The sequence below is a fragment of the Dinoponera quadriceps genome, unplaced genomic scaffold (genome assembly GCF_001313825.1).
Source record: "Dinoponera quadriceps isolate SergipeBrazil2010 unplaced genomic scaffold, ASM131382v1 scaffold1339, whole genome shotgun sequence".
NCBI classification, from domain to species: domain Eukaryota; kingdom Metazoa; phylum Arthropoda; class Insecta; order Hymenoptera; family Formicidae; genus Dinoponera; species Dinoponera quadriceps.
Window position 1 is genome coordinate 14,755 of NW_014555521.1, and position 20,971 is coordinate 35,725.

Sequence of the window (20,971 nt, forward strand, 5' to 3'; positions counted from 1 at the left end):
CTTCATGAATCTCTGTCAACGCAGCGCGAGCATTCCTCACCTTCGACAGGTGTGGCTCCTGTAAGGTGTCGGTGATGCCCCATGGAAGATTCGTGCGAGGTAACGGCGACGATTTGCGAGCACATGAGCGCCCCTAAGAATGCCCGTGATATGACGCTATGCGAATTATCCTTCTCGTCGTGTTCTACATCGCGGCTTACGCGGCGAGAATTGCGCCCGGCGGTATCGCCGCGACGATACCAGGTAATTACTTTGACGGGCGCGGAACGAGGCCACTTGGCGGTGTCGAGCTTAATTCGACACTCGACGAGCCTATCCGTGCGCGACCGACGGACAGAGCGAGATCTTTGTTCTTCAGATTCGGGCTTACCTCGTGAGCTCGTGGGAATATCTGATATAATTCCAGACTTGAAGAGCACTCGTGACTGTACAAGAAATATTGATATATCCCGATAGCGTTGAATAATTTTTAATTAAAATTGGAATGGGTCGTCATACTCGTTGCTTCTTTCGCCGTAGACTTTGTTCTTGAAATTTCAGATTTACCGTGTAAGAGTGCGGAAATATTTAACGTCACTTCGGATTTGACTGGATTAAATTGTGCGGAAAAATACTGATATTTCGGTAGTATCGAGTAATTTATGGGGTTAAGAATGAAATTCGTTGTTGTTTCCTGCCTTGTGACAGATCTTGTTCTTCAGATTCAAGCTTACCGTGTCAAGCTGCGGAGATACGCAATCTCAGGTTACAAGAAACTCAATTGTACGAGAGAAAATTTATTTATATCTCGATAAAGCATCAAATAATTCTAATAAAGGAACGAAACGCGTTATCGCTCGTTCGTTACTTCTCGTTCCCCAGATTCCGATTCACCGAGGTGAGATCACTAAATTATTCGACGCGATTCCAAGCTCGAAGAATCTGACTGTAAAAAAACATATTTATATCCTGATTATATATCGGACAGTTTTTACTCCGAATTACGAACGTAACGCGAACTCCGTCGCGTTCCTTGCTTCGCGCGAGATGCCTCAGCGACGTTTTCCTCGCGCAATTTCCCTCCCGACGTCCGTAGGAAGCAGCGTGAGGTGCATCCTCAAACAGAGGGCCAGAGCGACGCGGAGCCGAGCGTCCGAGGCGCCCGTCGACGATGGAATGATTCAGAAGACGGTCAAGCGCGGTAGACAGCCCTCGTTGATGAATCGCATCGACGGTTTCCTGCAGATCAGACGAATCCCAAGCGGCGAATCGAGCAAGCGCGTCGGGCCGACTCCCCGGAGGAGGACGAAACGCACGCGGAACGACGAGGCCGCGCGTCGTCGGGACGACTTCGAGAACGACGACGACACCGACGCGGACGATGTCTGGCCGAGCGTGGCAGGATCATCACGAGGCCCGCCAGTCTGGCAGATTCCGGAATCACCGGTTCCGACGACGACTCCGACGGCCGTCCAGGTGGAAACCCCGGGGAATTCCGACCGCTCTTCGCGATCTGACCGAACGATTCTCCCTGTCACTCGCTCGAATTCGCGAGAGATGCTTTACGAGTCGCCGGAGACGGCCGAGATCGACGGGAACGAAAATCGGCACGAATCGGAAGCGGGTTTCCTCCCGCCGAGGAAGCCCGTGTACGTTCTGAATTACCCGGACAGGTACGTCGATGCGCTCGACGGAAGTTTCGCATTTTCCGGCCCGTCGGGAGACGCGGGGAATCCCGGGAAACCGGTCGGGAGAGTACTCGTCCCCGTGTATCGCCTGGGGACGCTCGCCGACGCGCCTTCCCCGAGGTTCTTCGGCGGACATCGGGAAACCCCGTCGAGCTCGCGCGATAAGGATAAGACTGAGCCACGAGTCGCCGATGATCGTCCATTTGCCGGTCCCCTCCGAAGATTCCTGCTGGTGCCGGTGTCCAAGGATCTGTACGTGCTGCAGGACGAGGAGTCTCGTGCTCGAGCGGATGACGCGACGTCGGCAGTCCTCGCGTTCAAGGCGCACCTGCATCACGACGCGAAGGACGCGGGCAGAGCGTACCTCCGGAGACCTGTGTCGGAGAATCAGCACCGTTTCTCCGAGCACGACGCGAATCGCTCGCGTTTCGATCCGGATCCCAGCACCTTCCAAGAGGAGGAGACGGATCTCGCCTCGAGATACTCTACTCCGTCGTATCCGAGTTTCTTGTACCCTGGAGTCCCCTCGCAGACTTACCCCCGATTGATCGATTCGTCCGAAATGCCCGACGAAGGAATCGTTCCTCAAGCTGCGGATTACGGGAACGCGGGCAGCGCTGCAGACTCGGACGCTGAAATCGATTCCTATGATCAGCCCGGGTTCCCGTCCTTTCCCCCTCCTGGCGTGTCTTCGTATTCAGTGAATGCGGACGATCGTCGATCGAACGTTCCTCCTGCGACCGCGTCGGACGGCGAGAACTATGAGGAGTCTTCTTCGAGATACGGCGAGTTCGACGACGTCGATTCGACCACGATGGATCTCCCGAGACTTCTTAGCACACCGGACGACGGTGTCGAAGCATTCATTACCGCGAGAGACGTCGGGATCTACGTAACCGGTGACGAGGAAGCGTATTCGTCGAGCGGATACACCACCGAAGCGTACTCGCTCGGCGGTCCCGAAGAGCGCGCGATGTCCGTGCCGTTATTCCCCGATGTCGAGGAGCAGTCGTCAAAGAGGGGGAGAACCGAAGTGGAGAACTCGCGTGCCCTTCTAACGGCGATCGGGCCGCTGTCTTCGGAGCTGCAGAGGCTGCTGAGCGCCGTTAAGTCGGTCAACGAAAGCATCAGAGCCGTGCGGCGCAGACTGTGCGATAAAAAAAACGTCGTCGGACCGACGAGGCTTGAAGGGAAGGAAGCGACGAGTAGCGCAAGTTCGACCGACGATCCCGACGAGCCCGTCTCGCCCGCGAAAAGCGTCGAAAGCCGAAGGGAAAGCGGAAGAATCCCGTCGGACGAGAGAGTCGGCGATACGAAATTGCGGGAACTGAGGAAGAGATCCAACGGCTCCTTCTTCCTCGGCAAATTGACCGCACCGTCGCGCAGACGCGTGGCGAGCTCGGCGAGCGATGGGGACCTCCTGGAACGAGCGAACGAGAGGAAACATCCCGAAAAGCCGGTCGGTGCGTTGCGCTTCAGGCTGAACCGAAACCTGAAGTCCTGGACGAGGAATCACGAGGCGCCGCGAACGGAGCCGACTCGGCGATTCGGTGGGTCCGGCTTGAAAAAAATCACGCGCTCGACGGAAGGCGAAGGCGCGTCGGGGGACGAGGATAATTTTTCAGGCGGAAGAAGCGTGGGAAATTCGCCGCGACACAAACCAATCGTTCCGGCGATTCGCAGCTACGAGGATAACCCGGAGTACCTCTGGCCGAATAACAAGAGAGATTTGGAGCGATATACGACGAGGAGCGCGGGAGAAACGCGCTACAGCCCGGTTGACCCGGAGTTCTACAGAGAAGCGACCGCCTACCTCGACGTGCTTCGATTGTTGAACATGACCGAGGAGCCTCGCACCGGCTACCCGATCGTTCCCGATTACACCATACCGTCTGTCATCACGAAGCCGTTATCGCCGGCGAGTCCGCCGACGACGGAACTCGTAGCCACGTTCTCGCCTCGTCCACTGGAAGAAGCAACGACCGCTTCGGGTGTAACGAGGCCGGAGGCATTTCCAGAAGAAGTGACCGATTTGGTCCCACGTGAGAATGAGACAGACTACACTACCGATTACGAATACTACGAAGACCTCGAGGATTACGACTGGCAGAATTACACGGGAATGTACGAGGACGAGAATGCCACGTCCTCGACGTACTGGTACGAGTACATGGAGGAAACTACGAGCGAGGAAGTCCGTGGAATTACCGTCGGAGACACCGTTCCCGGCGAAACGCTGACGACGATGAGGGTCGAGATTGCGGGGATTGAAGTCCCAGCGACGACGGAGACAACGACATGGTACACCGATTACCCACTTACCACCAGCGCGCTAATTACCGCAGTACCAACGGTTCCTGAAATTTCGGGGACCACATCAGCGACGCTGTTGCCAGTTACGTTGACAGCTTTCACAGTGCCAGCTACGTCGACGTTATTCCATACGACACGATTACCGACCGCGGCGGTCGACGAGATCGTAACGGGAACTACCGGAATTGTTGCTGGCGAAACAGCCGCGGTGTTAACTACGGAGATACCCGAAGCAATTGAGACTACCGTAGCGACTCCGATAACGAAGGGATTTACAGTCGAATCTACGATGATGCTGACTCCGCTTCTGGAAGGTACGACGGGTGTTACTTGGAAAGTTACGATTCCCCAGATTATCGAGACTACACTCGGGCCGACACTCTCACTAGTCAATGAAACTGTGACTATCGAGGAAATAATGATGGGAGCCACTACGATTGCTGGTTTGCCTACAATTCTAGAAACTGAGGAAACGACCTTGAGTACGACGTTGACAGTAGAAACTACTTCGGGTTATTTGGCACTGGAGGAAGAAGAGAGTCCGGTGACGCAGATTGAGAAAACTATAACTGCGGAGGAAATGACGACGGAGAGTCCGACAACTACCGAAGCTCCGACCATTACCGAAACTTTAACAACTGAAACTTTAACAACCAGTGAAACTCCAACTACTACTGTCGCTGTTGGAACGACTAAAATTCCAACGATAACGGAGACAACAGCCACTAAAATACCAACCACTACCCGAACTCCAACGACTATCGGAGTTCCAATTGCCACTGAAGTTCTAACAACTACAAAAACTCTAACAAGTGCCAAAATTCCAACAACTATAAAAACTCCAACAACTGTCGAGATTCCAACTACTAGAAAAATTCCAACAACTATAAAAACTCCAACGACTGTCACGGCTCCAATCACTGTAAAAATTCCAACAACTATTAAAACGCCAACTATTACAAAAATTCCGACAACTATTAAAACTTCAACTATTACAGAAATTCCAACAACTATCAAAACCCCAACAACCACCAAAGTTCCAACCACTGTAACAACCTCTGAAGTAACAATGATTACAAAACCTACAACTAGTAAAATTCCAACAACTATCAAAGTTTTCACCACTACCGAAACTCTGACAACTTTAGAAACTACAACAACGATCAAAATTCCCATGACTACAAAAGTTCCAACCACTACCGAAACACTAACAGCTACTGAAACTGCAACACTAACAGCTACCGAAACTGAAATTATCGAAACGAGAACTACTACAATTCCAACGATTACCGAAACTCCATTGACTGCCGAAATTCCAACAACAATCGAGGTTTTAACCACTACTGAAACACTGACAACTTCCCGAACTCCAATAACAATAGAAACAACAACTACGGAAATTTCAACCACTACTACCGAAATTCCAACAACTATAGAAACTCCAACCACCGCTGGAACCCTAACTACAACCGAAACTTCAACTATCGAAACTCGTGTTACCAGAATTCCTACAACTGCCGAAACTCCAATAACAACAGAAAGTACAACTACCAAAATTCCAACCACTATTATCGAAACTCCAACAACTACAGAAACTTCAACCACTGCCGAAGCGTTAACTCCTACCGAAACTTCAACTATCGAAACTCGTGTTACCAGAATTCCAACAACTGCCGAAACTCCATTAATTACTCCAACAACCATCGAGCTTCTAACCACTACCGAAATTCTAGCAACTTCTGAAACTCCAATAACAACAGAAAGTACAACTACCAAAATTCCAACCACTATTATCGAAACTCCAACAACTACAGAAACTTCAACCACTGCCGAAGCGTTAACTCCTACCGAAACTTCAACTATCGAAACTCGTGTTACCAGAATTCCAACAACTGCCGAAACTCCATTAATTACTCCAACAACCATCGAGCTTCTAACCACTACCGAAATTCTAGCAACTTCTGAAACTCCAACAACAACAGAAAGTACAACTACCAAAATTCCAACCACTATTATCGAAACTCCAACAACTACAGAAACTTCAACCACTGCCGAAGCGTTAACTCCTACCGAAACTTCAACTATCGAAACTCGTGTTACCAGAATTCCAACAACTGCCGAAACTCCATTAATTACTCCAACAACCATCGAGCTTCTAACCACTACCGAAATTCTAGCAACTTCTGAAACTCCAATAACAACAGAAAGTACAACTACCAAAATTCCAACCACTATTATCGAAACTCCAACAACTACAGAAACTTCAACCACTGCCGAAGCGTTAACTCCTACCGAAACTTCAACTATCGAAACTCGTGTTACCAGAATTCCAACAACTGCCGAAACTCCATTAATTACTCCAACAACCATCGAGCTTCTAACCACTACCGAAATTCTAGCAACTTCTGAAACTCCAACAACAACAGAAAGTACAACTGCCAAAATTCCAACCACTATTGTCGAAACTCCAACAACTATAGAATCTCCAACCACTGCCGAAGCGTTAACTCCTACCGAAACTTCAACTATCGAAACTCGTGTTACCAAAATTCCAACAACTGCCGAATCTCCATTAGTTACTCCAACAACCATCGAGCTTCTAACCACTACCGAAATTCTAGAAACTTCTGAAACTCCAACAACAACAGAAAGTACAACTGTCAAAATTCCAACCACTACTGTCGAAACTCCAACAACTATAGAATCTTCAACCACTGCCGAAGCGTTAACTCCTACCGAAACTTCAACTATCGAAACTCGTGTTACCAGAATTCCAACAACTGCCGAATCTCCATTAATTACTCCAACAACCATCGAGCTTCTAACCACTACCGAAATTCTAGCAACTTCTGAAACTCCAACAACAACAGAAAGTACAACTGCCAAGATTCCAACCACTATTATCGTAACTTCAACAACTATAGAATCTCCAACTACTGCCGAAGCGTTAACTCCTACCGAAACTTCAACGATTATCGAAACTCCAACAACTACTAAAATACCAACAGTACCAAAAACTACATCTGTCAAAATCTCAACTACCGAAATTTCATCGACTGTCGAGGCTCCAACGATTACCGAGCTTCTAACTAGTACTGAAATTTTAACAACTTCCGAAACTCCTGTAACAACGGAAAGTACAACTACCGAAATTCCCATCACTTCCATCGAATCTCCGGCAACTATAGAATTTCCAACTATTGGCAAAACTCTAACAGCTATCGAAACTTCAACGACCATTGAAATTCCAACTACCGGAATACCAACGGTTACAGAAACTACAACTGTCAAAATTCCAACAACTTCCGAAATTTCATCGACTGTCTTCACGACAAGTACAGAAGAAGAAATAATAATGACAGAGGAAGAGATTATTACGACTCCGATCGCTACTGAAAAAACCGTGGCAGAAGTAACAACTCCAATGATGTATCTGTCATCACCTGCCACACTTTACACGGAAATCACTACGGAAGCGACATTACTCGTAAGCGTGACGGTTCCTTCACCCTCTATCCCAACTGTCACGGCCGTGACGCCAGCCGTAACCACTTCTACCGCGATCATTGAAGGAACCTCAATTTCAACGACCGGAGAAGTCACTAGTGCTAATTTTACTACAATACCCGAAGAGACTGTCGGTGTTATTTTCACAACACCGACTGAAAAAATGTCAACGTCTACGGAAATCACGCGGGCTTCTTCTGAAAGAAGCACTGTGTCGGAAGTGGGAACTATTAGCACAAGTACCAGTTTCATGCCGACGATAGTCAATGCGACCGAGATCATAACGACTTCTACAGTTTTATCGGAGGCTACCACAGAAACAGCAGGGACAAGCACAACGACAGCTACTGTCACCTCATCGCCGGCTACTGAGCGACCGGAAGAGGAGATTTTAGAAATCACAGCCACCGAAACGCTCACTCCGCTTACAAAATCGACAGAGTTGACAGAGTTGACTACAACGGAAACGTCCGTTACCACACCGGCAGTTACTTCCGCATTGCCGGAGACTACCTCAGAGACGGAGGAGTTCACAACAACACCGACTACGACTGAAAGTATATCAACAGCATTATTTATCGAAACGACCGTCCACCCCGCTACTTCAACTTTGGTAACGACTACTGAAACGATGCCAGAGGTCGAAACGGAATATTACGTAGACAAGGCGTTGGAGTCGCAGTACGAAGAAGAAGAAGAGTACGATACGGAAATACCGACCGACAAGTGGTACTACTATGACGAATACGGCACTACGACGAAGGAGAGAACAGTCCTTACATTAAGCACGGTGAGTCACACGAAGCTGCCCGAAGAAGAGGTGACGAGTTCTCCATCTCCTGCCGAAGCTACGACAGCTTCTCCGTATGAAACTAAGACTTCCGAGTTCACGACATCCTCAACGATCTCTGAAACGACGATGACGACTTATGTCGGGGTGGCCACGACGACATCGAGGACACCTCCTCGCACGTACGCCGGCGAAGAAGTTACCTCAATTGTCGCTTTGGAAACGTCTACGTCAACCGTTGCAAAGGAAACGAAGACACTGGAAACAGGAACTACTGAATTTTCTACCGAGTCCTCGACGTCTAGCACGAGTGGAAAGGAAGAAACGGTCACGACTGCGACCTTCGGCTCTACGGAGGAATATACTCTTCCGCCTTCGACGGTTTTCGAGATCATGACGAAACCGCTCGAGAGTCTAACGATTTCCGCCAAGTACGTGTATACGAAGCCCGACTGGCTGAAGTCCATCACGAAGCCCCAGGAGATTCTCGATCAGGAGGTCGAGCTGAAGAAGACAACGTTTGCGAAGATAGGCACGACCTCGGAACGCGTCCCAACGGTAACCGAAGTTCCCACGGAGAAGTCGACTCTCCTCTTGGTCTCGCCGGTGCTCACGACGTTATCGGAGGAAGAATCGATGGAAGCGTTCGCGACAACCGTGAGTTCTGCGGTCCCCGGTTTGGAAGTGGAGATTACCGGTTACGAAGTTACCACTCGGTCACCGAAGACGATGCCCGTTACTGAAGAAACTGAAGAAAGCACTGTGGAGAAAGAGAAGTATACTACCGAGGAGATTCTTCCACGCCTCGTCACGCCGTTCACCGTGCCCGAAGTTGAAGTTGAATCCACCACGATGAGTAAGATCGGGAAAGACGTGGTGCGAGAACAGCAGAGGAAACGATTGCAGCACCAACTTGACGAGCTGACGCGTCATGAGAAAGAAATGGCGGAGAGGGAGGAGAGGCTGAAGGAAAAGGAGCGACAGTGGGACCGAGAGAAGAAGAGACGCGAAGAGAAGATGATACAACTTAAGGGAGAAGAAGGTACCACTGCGACCAGCGCGACAGAAACTGTCGGTGCGGAGAGTCCGACGGTGCCAACTGTCACAACGTTCAAGGTCACGCCTTCTGTCGTCGATGCGACGTTCGCCACGTTGAGTACCAGTTCGGACGAAGTCATCGCAACTTGGACCGAAACGACGCCGTACTATAGCGCGGAAGAGGTCGGATTCACGACCTCGGCTACGGAAGAGACAAAAGGAACGTATGATTATGTAACTGAAGCCACTACCGAGCGATTCGGCGCGGATTTGCGCGGCGAGGGCTTAACTTCAGCGGAGACTTCCACCCCTTACTCTGTCGAAGAAATATCTGTTACAAGTTACGAATCGTTTACTTCGCCTATAGTGGCGACCGTTTCGGCTAGTGTCGCGACTTTCATCACAAAGAGAGAAGAAATAGACGAAGAGATAGAAAGTCTGGAGGAACGATTGCGTGAAAAGGAGCGCGACCTGGAGGAGAGGGAGAAGATGTTACTGGAAAGAGAGCGGAGGCTCGAGGAAGATATGAAGAAGTTCGAGAGGCACATGGCAGAAGTTGAGAGTGAAGTAACCGAGGAGTTGACCGCGCCGAGTTTATCGACGCCGATGCCGCCGACCGAGGGACTTACGACTGCCAAAGCCCGAGTCGCCACGCGAGTTGAGGAGAAGACGGAGAAGAAGGAAGCTCGGATCACCACGATGAAGATGGTGGTAACGTCTCGACCGGGCGCCGCGGAAGCGATCGATCTCGAGGAGAGGAAACGAACGAAGTACGTTCCCGAGGAGGCCGTTACCCCGAAGGAAGAAGAAGGAGAGGAAGAAATCGTGACTAAGAGAATATGTCTGAATGTTCTGGCGAACACGACGATCCTTTACGATAAAAGAAGGCGAGACTTAGTGACGAAGAAGATTTGTCTGCCGTACCTTCCCGAGGGAGAGGGAGAGGTCGGTCGATTGGGCAGGAAGATCCTCGCTCTTCGAGTTGCGAGAGAGATCGGGAAGCCGAAGTTGGGTTACCTGCCGCATCTCCGGCGCGGGAGACGACGAAAAGAGACTATTCGCAAGATCAGCGATCCGCAACTGTCGCGTCGCGAATGGCTGGATAACGAAACTGCGAAATCGCCGAGGTACTTGAAAGGTTTCACCGGGATGTACGAAGGGGCGAGAAGAATTTTCCCGGAGCATGATGCTGCGACTGTCACCGATTCGCGAAGAAACGCTGAAGATCGCCGAGCCGTAACTTCTCCGTACGAACGACACGTACTCGATCAACACGAGGATTCTTTTCGACCGACCGCTACGGCTATGTCGGACGGTAAAGGATACAGAAGGAGGAACGCTTCTCCCGGGAGTAGTTCGATTCGTGAAAGAAGAAGCGATCTCTCTGGTGGTGACTACGAGGCAACGGTCGGCGATACTTCGACCAGCGAGGAGAAGAGATCTGGTGAAGACGAGCTCGGATCTTACACGGTGAACGTGCTGCGTTTTAAGTACAACGAAGACGATGAGACGCATCGGACAACGTCCGTTAAGTCAGACGCCGATGAAGCGATGGCGTTCACGTTCGTGCCGGGCAACGAGCAGGAATTCGTGGACGACGGAGACGACGATTTCGATCGTACTGCTGACTCTGGAGAAGGCGATAAAACTGTCAGACCGTATCGACTCGAAGATGACACGGAGGAGGAAGACGATGAATCGTCGAAGGAAATAGAAGAAGAAAGAACCGGAGAAGAAGAGGAGGAGGAAGGAAAGAATGAGGAAGAAGAGAAAGAAAATGAAGGAGAAGGAGAAGAAGAAGAGGGGGAAGATGATTACGGTAAGGACACGACGAAAAGTGGGCAAATCCGATCTCTTTTGAAGAGAAGAGGAAGAGAAGGCAAATTTAGATCTCAACATTTGCTAAGATCGCTTTATTTATTCTTCATTGATTTAATTTTCACTTATTTATACTTGCTTCTCCCGATGTTGCAATAAGAACGTTTCCTCCTTGGGTGTAATGATGATATCACATTCTAGGTCGAGCGAAGACGCCGACGTCGGTGTACGACGTGAAAATTTTGGTCGATCCGAGCCAACGTGGAACGCTGGTGGGAAAGCAGAAGAAACTGATGGACCAGGTGTGGCCTACGGAGAAGAGCGCGACGGATGACTCGAGTGGCACCAAGTATCTCGAGCCCCAGATCACGGAATCACCGGATATATTTGGCAGCACCGCTGCTGAAACTGTCGGCCTGCCCATCGAAACAACGTGTTTCTACGTCGTTCTGAAGAACGAAAGGAAGCGCGCGAGGGCAAAGCGCGATGCACGTCGTCGTGAAGGGAGCCTTCGTCTTCCAGCAAGCTCGGTTCGACCACGAGATCGTCTTCTTGAGAATGTAACGAGCGAACGTACATTGCGGAGCAAGAAACCGAAGAGGAGTGCCGACGGAGGAAACACGAGGCCGAAACTTGACGAGTTTCCGGATACCGGCGACGGGCCTTCGACGATGAGAGGCCGCAAGTTGTGCGGGATCGGCGAGAATAAGCTGAAACGTCGTACTGTCAAACACAAGAAGAGTACCAGAAATGCGAAATGCAACGGCAAGAAAGCGAAATCGGCCGAGCCGCAAAAATCACGAGTCGTCGACTCGCATGCTCCGCGAGTTCGCGAGGCGGGTAGCCGCGTTGTGGATAAAAAGAATCCGGATCACCGCAGGAGGATCGTCGCGAAGGCGAGCGTTGATCATCATATTCGAGTAGAGGACAGCGATAACGGAGAAAGTGAGGGGAAATTAAGCCGTCATGATGTCGCAGTCGCCGATCGTAGAAACAAATCCGCGCCGGGCGTTGGGAAGACGCGCGGTTGCGCGGATTGCATCTGCGACATCTCGGACGTGATCGACCGGGTGAAGTCTGTCTTGGACGGATCGAGTTATCCGTTGGACGAGATCAAGGCGCTCAATTGCAGCAGGTTCAAAGAGACCCGGGAGAAAATAGTGATCTCGGTGGACTCCGACGTGGAGGAGGACGCCAGGGCGTTTCCGCAGCCGCGTTACAACACCGAATCGCTGAAGGGGCAAAAGTACATCAAGCCGCAGGAGCTCGGGGCCGATCCCAGGGGTGACTTACCGCTCGAGAACGGTATCTTGTGAAAGTTAATTCAAATGAAATTGCCTTTCATTTGATCCCGACCGCCTCCACCTAACGTCAAACTCATAAGATCAGCAAATCGATCTTTTTCAACCTTGTAACTTTTACGTAAAACATTCTCGTTTCTCAAAATTCCACCGTTTACGAGATATTAGACTGTACCCAGACTTTTGGCTCACCCTGTATGTGCGTTTTTTCCTTTTTAATATTATTTAGAATTTTATGTATTTAAGTTTACGATCCCCGCTAATGAACTTTGATGAAACGATAAACGTTGATGAAAAGCATCGCTGGGATCGTTTGTACTTTTCCGCTTTCTCCTCCCCCGCAGATCGCGATATCATTTCGCTACCGGGTCTTAATCTGAACGTGCCCTGTAACCGAGACGGCGACGGTGTCACTTGGCTGTCGAGTGTCGGCAGGCCGAGTTACACGTGGAAACGGGCGGACGGTATCGCGCTTTACGGTGAGAAACGTCACTCGCGCGATATTCGGAAAAAGAAAGAAAGTGGACGCGAGAAAACATACGAGAGAGAAAGAAATCATTTTTTAAACGAGCTTCCCCCCCCCCCCCTTCCCCAAGGTTTCGTGGCGGAGAACGGTGACTTGGAATTGCGGAACGTGAATGCGAGAGACACGGGGAATTACACGTGCGTCGTGACGTACACGGGCGCCGACAACGAGGAGCCCGTGGAGGCCACTTACGAAGTTCGCCTGCGAGGTAAGAATTCAGCCGATTCAGCCGGACTCTATTCACGAATTTAAAGGGATTTCTTCCGCAGTCGTGACCTTGCCGAGGTACATTCTACACGGCGAGAGTCGTTATCGCGTGCGATTCTGCGACGAGAGAGGCTTGGACGCGCTGACGACGTATCTACCCTTGAAATTGAACAACGTTCTGTGCGAGGCGGACATCTGCAACGCTTACGTACTGACACCGTCTTGCTCCCGCAACCAAGCAAGTCCCTTTTTATATCTCACAGGGTGGGCCGAGTCGGATCGATGTAAGCTTCGAAACAATAGTCGTTAGTTTCTAACGAACTATTTCACCGTGCCAATTATCCGCGCGTGCTTCCCCTCCCCGTACGTCGTTTGAAACGAAAAACTAACGACGACTGTACGAAAGCTTATATCGATCCGATTCGTCCCGTCATCCGATCTGACCCGGTCCTATCCTGCATCCCGGAGCTTGCAGAATTTCGCCGGAATTCTCGTCGTGTTTCGATATTGTGTTTTTGGTATTATTCGGGTGAAAGACGGCTAAAGCAGATTCCTTTCTTGCTTTTTGCTGGCTGTACGATTAAATAAATGAATAAACAAACAAACAAATCAATACGATGAAATTAAATAAATAATTTGTCTTATTCCTCAATAACGCGATAAATGTCATATCCCTTCTGCCACTTTTCAAATATATAACACAGTTTGTATCATTGCAAAATATTCTCAAGGTGATCGTCTGATCCAATCGGATCGATTTAAAATCAGATTTAAAATTAATCGTTTAAATTCTACCGAGTTTGTAAAACGTATTCGTGAGTCGAAGAAACCATCGGTGATCTGACGGATTTTCACGAGCTTTTAATTTCATCCTATGCATTACATGCGGCGCCGATCCCGCAATGAGAGGGTATTCCGATTCTCATTACAGATCACGATGAATGTTCTGATAGTGCCGTCGCATATCGTGAAACTGACGACGATCGATCACAAACGTTGCAACGTCTTCTGCCTCAAAGCCATTCAGGACAAGCTCTCGCTGGTACTGAGTAAAAATCTGCAGATCTTCCTCGAGAAAACCAGTTAGTCGACACCGTCTTTTTTACTCGGTCGCAACTTATATCGGGCTGATGCGAAATATTTGTCATATTTCTATTTTTTAAATCTTACAGGAAGGTTCGGATATTAAAAAGAAAATATAGAAGTCCACGTTGGACTGTCGAAAAGAAATATCGAATCGATGTTGCTCGTTTTATTAGTGAAAATTGATAATCTCTCTAATAAGCATACTAATAAGTTATCGTAAGATTTGACGATCGTTTTCCGCTTCATTTAACGAACACGACAAACCTTTCGCACCATCCCGATATCACAACTTCGTGCGTATACGCGTGTGTGTATACGTGCGAAGTGTTGCGACGTCTGCAATTCACAATAGCATCTCTCTATAGAGTTCTTTAACTACAGTTATTTTCAGATTACTCCATTTCGAGCAGAAACTGGTGCCGATTGTGGAAAAGCCGTCGCTTGCGAGACGAAGGAGAGGCGAGAACGGCGAGAGCGAGCTCGACGATGCTTTCGGCGACGATGTCGGCTTATTTTCCAGCTGCCCGGCTGGATACGGTCTTCGCGGTACGCATTGTGGTACGTGAATCGCATGTGGTTGAACGAACGACAATGTGAGGAATAATATTACGAACCGATGTACCTTGCAGTTCCTTGCGACGTGGATACTTACAGCGAGGACGGGGTATCGCGCTGCAAAAAGTGCCCGCCCGGCACTTACCAGCCGAATCACGGCGCCAGAGTTTGTCGTACGTGCACTAGTCCATTGACGAGAGGCTGTTATAACATGGTACGGACGTGTGTGTGTGTGTATATTTAAAAAATCTTATAATTTCGATGATGCGAAGCTTCGATATTTTTAAAATTCGAATATCGATGCTTTCGAAAGTGAACACCAAGCCTCTAGTACGAATACAACGCCCTAATAAGATCTATCCTGCGTTATATAGACGTTAGATCGAAATAAAAGCTACATATTAAAATCACGAAAGAGTCGATCTATTACCCGTTGTTATGTGAATAATATTTCGTCGGTAGTATCGCCCAGTAAACACCAACTAACAGTAATTACATCAATGTTATAATTTCTCATTCAACAATGTGAGTGCAACGTCACAGCTGCATACAACAGTTACATTGTTGAGTGGAAAATTATGATATTGTTGTAATGTTACTGTTGGTTGGTATTTATCGGGCGTGAGTTATTTAGCTGAATAGAATAGTATCAGAATAGAATAGTATATTCTCAACGTTGTTTCATCGCAGCTCTGGAATTCGTTCTCCGCCGTGATGATGACTCTGGCGAGTCTCAGCGTGATGCTGTCGATATTCCTGCTGTTACTGTGGTTGGTCTGCTGCGCCAAGAAGAAATTCTGCGCGAAGCGAATAATCAGCGTCGTATCCGACGAAGGCGCACTTCTACAAGAGGTAGAATTACAACTTGGCGTCGTGGTTTAGGAAAAGAAAAGCAGTCAAGATCTTAGATCTAAAATACACGATTTTGTGTCTCACAGAAACACGTGGAGGAAGAACCATTAATTAAGGACGTTAGTGAGAACGAGGATCAGCTATGGGACGGTGAATATAGAATTAAGAAGAAGCGGGGGAAGTTCAGTGTAAATAGGAAACGTCGGAAGCAGAGCGAGAAGAGATACGAAAAGGCACGAGTTCGTAAGAGAAGAAAAAAAAAACACACACACGAGACGCCGCGTCTTATGAATTCCTCTTTCGTATCCGTGAAACTGATCTTTGCCGTGTAAACTTTTAACTGAACTGAAACACAGCAAAGTAAACACCCGTCATCAGTAACGTAACGTCAATGATACAATTTTCCACTGTTAATTCCCCACATATAATTTCCCACTCGACAATATAATTGTTATGTAATTGTTACATAACACACGCGTTAATTCATAATATTCGTTATATCATCGCATTTACACCGTTGAGTGGGGAATTTATAACATTGATGCTACATCGCCGTTAGTCGATGCTTACTGGCTGTATTACAGCCGAGAAATAATCATCTATCTCTGATCGTTACAGACACACGAAGACGAATGGGGATCGCATCGTATAATGGACGCGCCGGTCAACGGCCTCGACTCTTATCGGTCTCACGAAGATTACAATAACCGTGAGCCACTCTCAGTACATCAAATAGTCTTCCGTCTGATATCTCTCTCTCGTCTCCACATAAACGTCACGTACAATGATTATCAATTCTGCGCAGATTACCCGAAGCAATCGCACCGTAAAGGACCCCGTCTGCCCGAGCGTGACTTCGACACGTGATCAACGACGGATCATATCATGGAGAGTATATGACGGAAACGTGTAGCTCAAGTGAACTTTGTACAAATACTTTAGACTTAATTCCTAATTCTTGAAACCTATGTAACATCTATGAGTAAGTACCTGTTCAACTTTAACGGTTAATTATATCTAGCTTAAATAGTGTGTATTAATTACCAGGCGCCTATTGTGTATCGAAGTGAGTACGTTATAATCAAATGCTATCTGTATAAATGCATATATATGTGTATACATACATACACACATACACACACACACACATGGGAAGTGCGACATTTGCACAACTGTATACACACATAGGATAAGCGTTTATTTTATCTTCCCATCGTCAACAAGGTGACAAGATTCAATTAAAGTATATGACAAGCAAGATAATCTGGTGTCATCTGATGAGATATAGATGCTCGCAACTGCAAGGTTGTAAAATTGATATTCTATAACCCAATCTTGGTGTGATATCCACTTTTAATGAAGGTTCAAGTTAAGCGAACATATGATCCGATACTACTGAGGTCTCTTCGTTACAAATACATTGTACTTTCTATCGCAGTAATCCTTTGGCCATAGCTCAACGATCCTTCGGCATCGGCGAAACGCTACTAAAGCCGCACAGCCAGTTGATCTGTAAATAAAATAATTACTGTAATTATATCGTCTCACGTTTTGTATTCTGCACAGCCGAGGAGATTCGTCAAGCCATGAAGATTAAGTCAGGCGACGTACTAGTAATGTTTCTTCAGTTGGTGGCGAGCTATGAAGAAAGGAATGGAGAAGCCGCTGCTGATGTAGACCATGAACAATAGCAACAGCTTGTGCCTGTTCTGCACGCTGAACGGCAAGTTCTGTGCGAAGAAGGTTCAAGAGATAGGCGGTTATTACGTCAGGACATTACACAACCGAAATTGCCACTCACGTATCCAGGGACGCCGTCGTAGGGATCGTGATGTTCACTTCTGCGAATCGCGCTCGTCGTGAATCTCCTCAACGCCTGACGGCCGAACACGTTCGCCAGATTGATCATCTTCAACGTAGAAAACACCGAGCCTCCTTCGCGTAACGCACCTCGTACAATATGGTGGCCCGTCGTCTGCCTCACGAGAATCGATCGCCGCGATGAGTCGAAGTGCGTTTCCTCTCGCGTATCCGAGAATCGATTATCTCTCTTCGATACTTTAAATAAATTTATAATTACTTGTCCGCGTGTTGAGTATTTTATATAATTAATAAAAACGCTAACAGGTTGAGGAGTAATCGAATTATTGAAAAATATGAAAATTAATTAAAAAGACACAATAGCTCCACCTGGAAATTTTAATAATTTCGATACCGAGGCGATCTGTATTTAACGAATATAATAGAGTTTCGATAATAAAATTAATTAATCATGCAGATTGATTAGTTTCATGTTATATATCTTTTATTATTATCTTATAGTTTACGTTTTACTGCAACTTTTAGTGTACAAATGAAGACCGAGATAAGATTAAATAAAATTCAACCGGCTGTAACTTCCGTAAAAATATTAATGATAAAATAGTTCAGGAAGAATTTCGCAGCGCGAGGTCTCTAGTTTTCAAATATATTGTTGAATATAATATTTACTTATTTTTTTACAATGCTACGCGAATATGAATCGAGATCCGTCAAATGCTAAAATTTTTTATAAAATTCGCCGAGTTACATCTTTTGAATAAAATATGGTACATAAACGTTGACATTATTCGGAAAGTTCTAATCTTTTTCTTTAATGCGTGTGTCAGAAGATTGCAATGCAATTTTCTTTTATTGAGTTATTCAATATTGAAGCAAAAAGCATCCTTTCAACTTTTATTGCTCACAGAAGGGAAATGAATCGGGAGCACGACATTTGTTAAGCAATGAGTAGAAAGTTTAAAATCCTTTCCTTGAAATTTAATTACATTTTCGATGAAATTAAATTTTTAGTGTAAAAAACTTAACCGAAATATAAATGAAATATAAAATAAAAAATCAAACAACCATTTACTACTTGCTTGAGTTTTACCACGATCTCAGTTTTTCTTGGTAAATTCAATAACGATTCGTAGCGAAGACTTTGAAAGTAAATGTCAATATCACAAATAAAAAAGTAACAAATTTAATAATTACAAAATCGAATGGTTAAATAATCAAGACTCGAACCATCTTGGCTGAGACATAAACTTTCTGGCGGAAGAGTTTCTATTCGATACTGTTAGATGGCACCAGGTAGTCCGTTAACCGCTAAATACATATTGAATAATTTATATCTGAAAAATTCAGGCAAACTTAACGAAATGCTCGAACAAAGCGCATCCCGATCAGTCAGCTCAGAACAATTTTTAAAAATGCACCTGCCGATTATGATCGGTTTTAATATGGTAAATCTATATTGAAAAATATTTAATCCATTTTCAAGCGTTTTGTTGAATTTGGATTAGTTTTCGAGATATTAATTATTATTATTAAATTGGGTTTGCGACTCGTCAAGAAGGTTTGAGTCTCGAACTAAGTAATCGATAAATGTTGGTTGGAGAAGGTTCGAATCTCGAGTGCATGATGTCGACTATGGTTCCAAAATCTCCGCTATGAGGCGCCACCATACTTATCGAGAAATTGTGTCGTAGTACCTCTTGGCTGAGTTCCTTAGAAACATTAATATTCAAATTTGAAAACGATTGTACACCTTTGTTTTATTTTCGTTTACCTTTAATTTTGTTTTTCCTATTCTCTGTTTACATTAAGTGCATCTCGGAACATTATGTTAAGAATTTCCGAAGTTTACGTTTGTGTTCATACTCACATTTGTATTTATACCCATAAACATAATTTTAGTTTTACTTTATTTGTCAATTAGATATATTTAGGGATAAGTTTATTAATGTTTTACGTGCACCAAATATATATATATATATATATATATATATATGTGTTATTAAATCGCGATTTTATTTAAAACTTTTTCATTGCGATCGTCTTGTTAGTATCTCAACATTTATCATAAGATTTGGGTGTTTTCTTAAGTTAAGACATGCATATTGTAATCGAATTGTAATCGAATAGACAAGTATTTAATTTAGACTGCGCATAGAAAATATTATTATTTAACATTGGGTCGCATAGGCTGGATTCTTAAACCCTGCGCTCTTGTACAATTTTTATATTGAATAAAAGAAAAATGAAATTAGGTCGTAGTACGACTCAACAGTGGATCAGGCGTCACTTCTATTTTTCAAAGTAGTATGACTCACCGGATGATCAGCCGCACTTATATTAAACATGTATAAAATTCAACAGGCTGCAATCCTGCAAATGAAATGAAAATAACGAAACGGCTTTGGAAGCATTTTGAAACTTGAAATTTCTACTTTTTAGGAATATGAAATCCATAACATTATTTTTGTTTATTGCTAAGTTACATCGAGCTAAATGAAAAATGACGACCGATCAATTTTTAACCTCATGTTTTACTTAAATTTTTATGCCGAAAGAAGATATAAATATTAACACGCAAAATGCATTTTTTAGGAATATTACAAATTGCAATGTTTATGTACGATACTTCATTTACATATTACGTAAAATTCGGCGAACTTAATAAAAAAATTTTTACATTATTTTCGTGTTCATTTCATATTTATGCGATGCCAGGAAAAATAAATGTACATCGTATTCAATGATATATTTGGACGCTAGAGAGTTCACGCTATAAAATGTTTCCCGAACTATCCCTTTGCTTTATTTTTGCGAAAGTTACAACTCGTTGAATTTTGTCCGTGTTTTACGACTGAGAAAAACAATCAGCCGTAAATCAAAATAACTCTTATTTTTCAGCAACACGATTCTACAAAAAGTGAGTCGAGGGTAATATTTTAAATATATTTCTATCGGTTAATCTATTATATTTTCCCGACATTCTGTTTATATGAAATGCGCGGCTATAGATTTCAGGATAGGTAGGATAAATGTGGAAAATGGTGGGTGAAGATAAAAAGCGAAGAAAACAGCTGCAGAGTATACGCATAAATATTTATTTCCGTACATGATAAAAGATAACTGTACAGGGGGATATTACGGGATAATTTGAATTTTCCCATTTTCCGAGCAGGAAATTCATCTGAAACTTAATTAAACCGTGCTGTTTATGTAAGACCACAAGGGAGGGGGGGAGGGGGGAGGAAGCAAATTGGTTTTCTTTTTTCCCGCGGTGTGATCTCGCACCCGCTGGTAACAACTGTATAAGGGCATTTATTTTCCGCTTTGTTACACAGAGAATCAGCGTCGTTAAATAATACGCTAAATAATACAAATAAACATTGCATTTTGCGGCGTGTGTACATATCCGGTAATAAATTACGCGCGAGAAAAGATTAACGCTTTATTATTATGTTTTCGTCGGGTACACACAGAGAGGGAGAGATGGGGG

The 20,971-nt window shown here is 45.7% G+C and overlaps 3 protein-coding genes across 3 annotated transcripts; 2 read left to right on the plus strand and 1 right to left on the minus strand.

Annotated features, from left to right (window-relative positions):
• Nucleotides 1–1,536: 1,536 nt before the first annotated feature.
• On the plus strand, nucleotides 1,537–11,043 carry LOC106744540 (mucin-2-like; the record flags this gene model as incomplete). Its single annotated transcript, XM_014619414.1, has 1 exon — nucleotides 1,537–11,043. A coding segment is annotated over exon 1 (9,507 nt), but the record flags the coding sequence as incomplete, so codon positions are not given.
• Nucleotides 11,044–11,111: 68 nt separating this feature from the next.
• On the plus strand, nucleotides 11,112–17,078 carry LOC106744571. The gene is made up of 12 exons (XM_014619466.1): nucleotides 11,112–11,134; nucleotides 11,335–12,438; nucleotides 12,779–12,913; nucleotides 13,031–13,168; nucleotides 13,230–13,405; nucleotides 14,099–14,249; nucleotides 14,635–14,811; nucleotides 14,883–15,022; nucleotides 15,499–15,660; nucleotides 15,747–15,893; nucleotides 16,279–16,369; nucleotides 16,466–17,078. The coding sequence occupies exons 2-12, from the start codon at nucleotides 11,427–11,429 to the stop codon at nucleotides 16,525–16,527; spliced, it is 2,391 nt and encodes a 796-aa protein (XP_014474952.1). The 5' UTR covers nucleotides 11,112–11,134; nucleotides 11,335–11,426; the 3' UTR covers nucleotides 16,528–17,078.
• On the minus strand, nucleotides 16,994–17,648 carry LOC106744572 (cytochrome c oxidase subunit 7C, mitochondrial). Its single transcript, XM_014619467.1, has 3 exons — nucleotides 17,462–17,648; nucleotides 17,272–17,390; nucleotides 16,994–17,170 (listed from the first exon to the last, which is right to left on the minus strand). Coding segments are annotated over exons 1-3 (228 nt in total). The 5' UTR covers nucleotides 17,570–17,648; the 3' UTR covers nucleotides 16,994–17,169.
• Nucleotides 17,649–20,971: the final 3,323 nt, after the last annotated feature.

Excerpts from the sequence above, each read along its gene's own strand:
- LOC106744571 (XM_014619466.1), top strand. The coding sequence starts at position 11,427 with ATGGACCAGGTGTGGCCTACGGAGAAGAGCGCGACGGATGACTCGAGT. Across the intron at positions 12,439-12,778 it reads TGACTTACCGCTCGAGAACG|ATCGCGATATCATTTCGCTA; the intron begins GTATCTTGTGAA and ends CCTCCCCCGCAG. Across the intron at positions 13,406-14,098 it reads CGTCTTGCTCCCGCAACCAA|ATCACGATGAATGTTCTGAT; the intron begins GCAAGTCCCTTT and ends TTCTCATTACAG.
- LOC106744572 (XM_014619467.1), bottom strand. The coding sequence starts at position 17,569 with ATGATCAATCTGGCGAACGTGTTCGGCCGTCAGGCGTTGAGGAGATTC. Across the intron at positions 17,391-17,461 it reads ACGACGGCGTCCCTGGATAC|AACTTGCCGTTCAGCGTGCA; the intron begins GTGAGTGGCAAT and ends TTCTTCGCACAG.